The 8393-nt window shown below is 30.2% G+C and overlaps 1 protein-coding gene across 1 annotated transcript; it reads right to left on the bottom strand.

The window, feature by feature from the left end:
* Positions 1-4288: 4288 nt before the first annotated feature.
* On the bottom strand, positions 4289-6346 carry LOC137832592 (E3 ubiquitin-protein ligase RMA1H1). The gene is made up of 2 exons (XM_068640825.2): positions 6209-6346; positions 4289-5256 (listed from the first exon to the last, which is right to left on the bottom strand). Exon 2 carries the CDS (start codon positions 5202-5204, stop codon positions 4509-4511), a length of 696 nt encoding a protein of 231 aa, XP_068496926.1. The 5' UTR covers positions 5205-5256; positions 6209-6346; the 3' UTR covers positions 4289-4508.
* Between the last annotated feature and the right edge of the window lie 2047 nt (positions 6347-8393).

Genomic DNA, 8393 nt, shown 5'->3' with positions numbered 1-8393 from the left:
AGTTCATTATAATTCTTTCAAGTTTCAACAAATTGTAGACTCCAGCAGAAAAGGATTGCTATGAACATCAAGAGACATACTTGTGCATTTTGAATCCATGCATTCAAAGTAAGCTGATTTTGTAAAGCTGAAACTTAAATCTCCTTATTATCACACAATGCATTTCCACCATTCTCTCTAAAACATGTAACATGTGCAAATCTCAGTGTAACTAGCAAAAGAACGAAAAAGAAAGAAAATGTTGTTTTTGGTGGTAACATGCTTCCTTATTTTTGTTGGTAATGTTTTGTTGAGTAGATTGGGTTCATTCCGATTTTGGGGAAATTTGTCCAACCAATGACAGCGTATACATGTTCTTTACAGACAACAACCGTCATAATGTCTAGTTGTTATTGTACACATGAGTGGATATATGATTTATAGCATGGTTCAGCACTACAAACAAAAATGTTGTGCTTTTCTTTTCCTCTCTTCTATTTTCATGCTTTTCTCATTGTTATGGTTTGGGCAATGTTCCTTTGACAGAAAGCAACACATATAGTTAAAATTCAAAATGATAGAGAAACAAAATATAATAAATGAAACTCGTAATACATTCACACGTTTCATTTACGCAAAAATATTGAAAATTTGAATTTTAATTAAGATACAGAAAATTATGATTTGAGGATAGATAAGAAAAAAAGAAGAAATCAATGATTATAGCTATCAATCCAACATATCTGTAAGGAAACTTCCTTAAAATTCAAAGGTTTAAACCATCAAGAAGCCCAATACTTAAATGCTTACTTTATCCATGTCAACTGTTTGATCCAATAAAACTTACTCAAAAGATTCCTGCACCCTACATTTTTCTTCCTGCACCCCACAAGATTGTGCAAAGACAAAAGTGTTTCTATATAAATTGTACATTTATTTTTTTTTATTTTGGATTATGAAATCCGGTAAATTTTCAGATTGGCGCATCCGGTAATCTCCCAGATTGATGCTTCCGGTAGTACATGAATGATAGTGTTAATCCAAAATAAAAAAATGCAAAACATTCATAATTGAAAAAACCATTCTGGATCCGTCAATCCATAATTCAAAATATGCATTCCGGATTCAGAAATCCATAATTGAAAAAAACATTATGGATCCACCAATCCGTAATAGAAATTAGGCTTCCGGATTCAGCAATCTGAAAATCAATAATATATGCAAACTTTGCTTCCAGAATACCCCCTCATCCGGAATGCAACATGATTCACTTCTGGATTGATAAATCCGTAACACACTCTCAGATCCCAAAATTGTAAGAGTCAGTTTCGAAATTTACAAAATTATGGGAATGCAGAAAGAAAAATTTAGGAATGCAGAAAGAAACTGCCGATAATGAGTTATACTTCAACTAAGTGTGGCCCAAATTTTAACATACTATTAAATATTATGAAAAAAATATTTCTGCAAGTTGACTGGATATATACATACAATTAGATTGAAAATATATGTTTTATTTAATTCGCTACTTCATATTATATCTATGTATCACAATTATAATAATTTATTGTTTTATTTTAACTCGTATATTATATATTGATACAATTCTATATTTGTGGAAAATATAATAATTCTAATACATCTATTGTTACCAAAACTTTAGCTTCTTTACATCAATTAAAACAATTTAAACGTAACATAGCGATATGATAACACAACCCAGGGTACATTATATTCACCAAAAATGTCAAGCAATGAATTCTTAAAGAAATAGAATTAAAACAATGTAAAACAGATGATACACTAATTAGAGTTTGCACTCACATAATTATCTGAAATGGAGTTGTAAATACACTAGAGAAACATTAGTACAAGAGAAGTCAACTTTGTGAAATAATTACTTAGAACACTCTTAGAAGAGAAATATTTAGCAAAACTTTTAATGTATTTAGTTTAGGATTTAGAGTACCCACATTTTCAATATGAAAAAATATAAATTATTCAATGTAATTTTAGTTTAAATGTGAATTATATAAATTAGTATAAACATGTGTTGTAATTTTAGTTTGAATATGAATGATAGATTTGTGTTTAACTTTATTTATCACAAAATTAAACAATGTGCTCAACTCTTACATTGTGAGCAGCGTGAGTGTTTGTTTCTGTTGATTTATAAATAAATAAAAAAGAGAAAATAAATTATGTTGATTTTGATTGAATTCACGTTGTGATGTTTACCTTAATTGAAACAGGACATTGACGTTGCAACAAAGCCCATACCCAATCGCGCGTTCCAACGTTTCAATCAACATCACACTTCAAGGAGATGCAAAAAGTGGTGTTACATGCAATTTTGTGAAATTAATAAATCATTTTAATTTTAAATATATGAAAATTAAATATCATAAAAAAGTGACATATGCAAAATATTGGGGATAAAGGAGAAATAATGAATGAATTATTGATTAAACTATGATAAATAATTAAAATTAAAGTTGATCCCTTTTTGTTTTGATTAAAAGCAAAAACATTATAGGACATTAGGGTGTTAGGTAAGAAGGGAGGAGACAAAATGATGAGGCGTGACAGCATTGAGGGTCATGTCGTTTTGTTTTGGGGTTTGAGGATAAGATTTGCGGTGCATAAAGTATTTGTACCTTTTCCTTCTCATGAGGGGCCCAATTCTGACGAGGGGCCCAATTATTGGATAAGCTTTCGGCTCTATCTACATCTCAATTTCAAGAGCATTTCATTTTCTAACACGCCCACTTTATGTTCTATTCAATACTATTCTTATTTCTTTTATATTTTATTTTTTCATTCTTCTTTCTATTCCTCGTTCCTCTGAAATTAACGTTAATTTACGTTAAAACAAGGATATATAAAATATTGACTATTCGCCAAACCGACATGCGAATATAACTTTGGGGTCCACATCACATGGGATTTCATCTTATCCATTTCCGTTTTTTTTTCTATTTTTTTAATTCTATTCAGTGTTGTGGTGTTGTACAGCAAATTCTTGTCGTTAGGGGAACTAACACGTCTTCTTCATTATCCCATCTTAGTTTTATTTTTCTTTATTTTTAATCAGTATTATAGGAATATGAATTCTCTATACAAGATCAAAAGAATAATTTAAGATATTTTGTTCAATTAGATCAACTCTTTTTTTTTTTAACATTTGCTGTCTTTTTTAATAAAAATACGAGGTACAATATTTCTCAAACAATTAAAATGTTATTATAATATATAAAAGATGCTGGTATCATTTTTTAAAATCATCAAAGGAGGTTAGTGTAAAATTATAATAAAAAGGTAAAAAAAATTATGTAATTTAACAGAACTTCAACAATAATTAGTGCACTTTTTTTTTCACCAAAAAATTATGTAGATTAGTGATTTATACGATCAGCTAAATTATGTTTGTCACATCAAACAGTAAGAAATTTAACATCTTCCTTGTTTCTTTTCGGCTACATTGTATCACTTACACTTTTCCTTTCTTTCTTGTCTCTTACATTGGCAAATGGTTGTTCATAGATATTTTACAATATACCTTTTGGGTCAGTACTTGCTTGCAGATGTATCAGTAACGGAAGAAAAATAAGAAAAAATATATCTTAGACACCACTCTTCATTAAAACCATATACTTTATAACTATTTTTTTAATAAAATATTATATCCTAATAAAATAATAATTTTTATGATTGGAGGATGAACATAAAAAAGAAAAGGCAGTATCATTGAATCATAATTTTACATGTAATAAACAACTAGTACCATAAAGAAATAATAGGGGAAAACCATGAATGTTAATGAAGGATGGGGAATACAAGAATGTTGGTACCTACTCCATAAAAAAAAATCACCAACAAGTATACTAATACTATATTTAACTCACCCAGACTAATGTAAGTCTCTTTTTTTTTTTTGTGTTTATCACTCTCAAACTTTATTAGTTGAAACATAAATTATTTTCTTTGAATAAACTTCATCAATTTATTAGTTAAATTATTTACCTTTAAAAAAAGAAAGTCAATGAGTATTTGCCGACGTGAAAAGGCAAGGTACAGCAAATGCAAACGTGTGAAATGCATTGAATGTGTATTTGTTGTGAGATTTTTTTTTTATTCACAAAGAAGAAATTACATTAGTTTGTTGTGAGACTTATAAACAACAAAGGAATAGTAATTCATTGCATAAACTTGGTGGAAATATGCAGAGAATTTGATATTTGTGGCAGACAGATAAAAGGGTAACTTCATTAAGTTCAGTCGAGTGATAAAAGATAATAGATAGTTTATGTAAGGTCATAACTAGTAGGTTTAATTCCCATTACTGCGATATGTTTAAAAATTGATGGTATAACAGAACTAATAGAGGTTTAGGAGCAGAGTTCTGTGCATATAAACTCTCAAGCTCTTTAGCCTATGATAATTCACTCAATGAATCTACCAAGTTTTTAAAGCTTGCCTTTTACAATGTATACAATAAATATAGAAAGAAGATAATCATCGTGCCCCACTTAGAAGACAAGAAGACAAATAAGGAAGCAGCAAAAGAGAAAAATAGTGATTCTGTTCAAAGATTTGTGTGCCTGCATCTCTTGCCTTCTCAACCTAGGGGTAGAACTTCCCATCAGCTGATAAGAATTGGGGTATGCATACAAATTTTCTGGGTTGCCAAACACTCTGGAATAAACCATCTCCCCAAACATCCCAGTCACAGGGTGGTGGTACGATCCAAGATTCAGCATTCGTGAAGTGGAGTCCGCTTCTTGGTACGGACGAGAGCTGAAGTAGTGACCCTGGTAAGGATTACGATATGGAAGGCGCTGCTGACCCCTTTGAGATGATGTTGCCACAAGTTCTTGAGCACATGAAGCAGGTGGTCTTGGAGGTATCAAAACATCACAAGAAGATGTTTTCCCTTCAGCTGTGGCATGGCCACGGGCGTAGAGTGGAACCATTGTGCTGTTGGATATAACAGCCTTGCAAACGGGGCACTGAGGGCGCTCACTAGTTGTAAGAGTATCACTTTGGACACTTAGCCACTTGTAGATGCATGGCCAGCAGTAGAGGTGGCCACACAGGGTCACCACTGGTTCATGTGCAAAGTCTAGGCAGATGTTGCAATCAAAACAACCATCAGAGTTTTCTGTCTCGGTCACAGCATCTTGGATGGTTTTCAAATCCCCGGAAATGTAGTGCTCAAGTGCCATGAAAATTAAGGAACTCCTTCACACAAGTTTGGTCAGTACAGCTTCTTTAAACCTGGAAACACCAAGAAAAAACAGCTTTAATACAAACAAACAAAAGACAGAAAAAGTGGGGAATTAACTTGATGGGTGAAATCAAGCAGAATTGAAACTAACAGTGGGACAGGAAAGTAAAACCAAATTGATGTCCATCAAAGAAAATGTCAATAAGTAGAAGACTATCCATATTGGAACAACAATTAATGAGATAAATGTAGTTGAAGGTAGCAAGGACGCGTGATCGGATTAACTTAATACCTAAAACATAAAAATTCAAAAGCAACAAATACACCAACTCAAATGCATCACCCTGCAATCAGACAGATATAATACATATTTTTTACCAAAAGTGTAAAATAAATGCCCGAAGCCCAAAGGTATACAATTATGCACATAGGCATACAAGCTATGCGACAAAATCACAAAACCCACAAAGGTGCAAGAGAAACTACCCTTTTAGGATATAAACCAAGGTATGCAGATGCAGTGAAAATCCAAAGGCTAAATTGCTTCATATGAAGAAGCAAATCCTGGTTAACAAGGATTCACTAAACACACAGGTTAAGTGCGGGATGTCCATAACCCAGAAACAGGAAGCCCCGACATGCTTTTCTGCATATTCCTAACAGGGATGCTAATAATGATAAGAAAAAAAGGGCTTGAATTGAAGAGGGGAAAAAGGAAAAATTGGCCACACCTCTTATCTGAGTGGAAAAATATCCCAGACATTTCAAAAAGTAAAAGAATCTTAACAATGACAGAGTTTAAGATGAATATAGAAAAGTGAGTAAAAACACAAGATCTAGCCAGTACAAATTATGTGAAAGGAGAGCATGCACAGAATCCCATTAATTGAAAAGGAAGAAATTGCAAAGAAAAAACACAAGAAGTGAATGGTGATGGTAAAGAAAGAACACTATTTTACAAACCCAGAGAGCAAAGAGGAAAAGAAGGAGGAAATTACATACCCAGATGAAAAAGAAACCAGCTTTGCCTCTGTGGGAAATTTCGTTGGAGATGTAGACGGGGTGCGAGAGTACACGCCGGTTGGGAAGAACTAGTATATATATATATATGTGTGAAAGTCAAAGAACTTGAGATATTTTTCTTTAAAATCTGTTCCAGTGGGAAGCTATTAATTATCATCATTAGAAAAACACAACGCATGTCAAGTCATACTTTTATTACATTAATATATATATATATAAGTTTATAAATTAATATTTAAAAATTATTTAATCTAATTTTTTTGAAAAAAAGTTATTTAATTATTAAAACAAAAATATTATTTAATTATTTATTTTGTAGTCTCTACGTATTTTAGAAATGATTGTGTTCGGATTAAAGTGTATAAAATCAAGTTTGCAATTGGAATTTGTAAAAGTTTATTTTTATAATATATAGATATAACATATTTTTTTATAACAATTGCCATAAAATTGAATTGACCTATTAATACACTTAAGTTGCAGGGGAGCACGTTATCAAAATTAAAGGTTGATTTGTATGTTGTGCCGACACTTTAAGGATTAGTATAAACTAATTGTGTATTTGTACAAATCCTATGCTTTATCTTATAATTTTTTTGTTATCTTATTATAGAAGATAATAGATAATAACTTATAACTTACCCTGCATAGGCTTTATACATTGCAACTGCATTAGAATGAAATTCATGAACAAGTATTAATTTAAAGTTGATTATATGAACTTTGCTGAGATACTGACACAACGATATGAATAGGTTGGTAAGGCAAATAAAGATCTTAAAGGTACATCATTATCTCTTCAATTACATACCAATTCAATTGACTCAGTGGAACTTCTCAATCATTGAGTCTTCAAACTTCTATTCACAAAAAAAAAGTATTTAATTTTTTTTTATGACCATTAATGTAGTATTTGGTTTAATTTCTGACTTTAAAAAGTACATAATGTTAAAGTTCAAATAAAAGCTTTAATGTTAACATTAAAAGTCTCTGGTTTATATAGTATAGTTTGAAATAAAGGATAACATAGAAAAAAAAACAAATGAAAAGGTTTTAAAATTGTTTTCTTAAAATTCCATTTTATTCATTTTTGTTTAAAGAAAAAGAGAAATTTCAAATAATTTAGACCAAATCTAGCCGTTTCAAGTTTCTCATACAAATTTATCTAGTTAGCTTTAATATTGGACTATTTTCATTAAAAAGTCCAATTAATTAATATTTTTAAGTGTGTAAAATTAAATTTTCCTTTATCTGAATTTAGTTTGAATTACCTGCGAACTTTGTCTTTTTTTATCTACGAAAACTTCCGTAATTAATAAATCAAAGGAGTTTTACAGTGAGAATATAAGATGTTATGTTATAAATTAATAGGACTTTTTATGTAGGGTAAAAAGAGAAAGGTTTTTTTTTCATCAAAGAGAATCAGAAAGGAATATAAAGAGTTATTCAACCTAAGATGAGGAAGTCTCAATATTTTTTTTGAAAATTATGTGTGGATTAATTTTTTTAAAGAATAATTGAGTTAAATATTGATCTCGTGTTGTTCAAGTAATAAATTAATTTTAGGAGTTTGAACCTGCGTAAGAAAAAAAAGTGATCTAACGTACAGTGAATAAAGTGAACAAGTGACCTTATCCGAAATAAAAGTTAAAAAAGCCTATTTTTCTGCTGTTTTTTTCCTCCACCTTTATAGTTTTTGAATACTTCTTAAAATGTTAAAAATAACTTTTATTTTATTGATGTTTTTAATTTAGAGGTCGAGAAAAACTGGAGATTATAGGATTCGTTAGAATAAATTTCTTTAAAAAATACATTTTAAATTATTCGAATATTTTTTAATTCTATATTTCAAAATGTATTTTTTTAAAGATTTTTTTTTTCAGATTATATAATAAAAAAGGTATTTCCGGAATTATACAATTTAAAAGGTGTAAATAGAAAAAAAAAATACAGATTATAAAATTCAAAATGTATTTTTTAAAATAAAATGATCTTTTTCTTGACCAATAGTCAGGAGAAATTATGAAGATGCAGGAAAAAAGAGCCCTATTTTTCTCTTGAAGGTTTCAAAAGACTGGTAGCCAAGCCATGATGAAAATGTGTTCTTTATTTGCACTGTATCAAACTTATATGGAGTGAACTCAGAAGTATAGGGCTGAAGAAA

Source organism: Phaseolus vulgaris, chromosome 6 (genome assembly GCF_051622355.1).
Source record: "Phaseolus vulgaris cultivar YP4 chromosome 6, ASM5162235v1, whole genome shotgun sequence".
Classification (NCBI taxonomy): domain Eukaryota; kingdom Viridiplantae; phylum Streptophyta; class Magnoliopsida; order Fabales; family Fabaceae; genus Phaseolus; species Phaseolus vulgaris.
The sequence above is the reverse complement of the archived record's forward strand: the minus strand, read 5'-3'. Positions and strand labels throughout refer to the sequence as shown.

Bases quoted from the DNA above. Each gene is read 5' to 3' on its own strand.
- LOC137832592 (XM_068640825.2), bottom strand. From the start codon at position 5,204: ATGGCACTTGAGCACTACATTTCCGGGGATTTGAAAACCATCCAAGAT.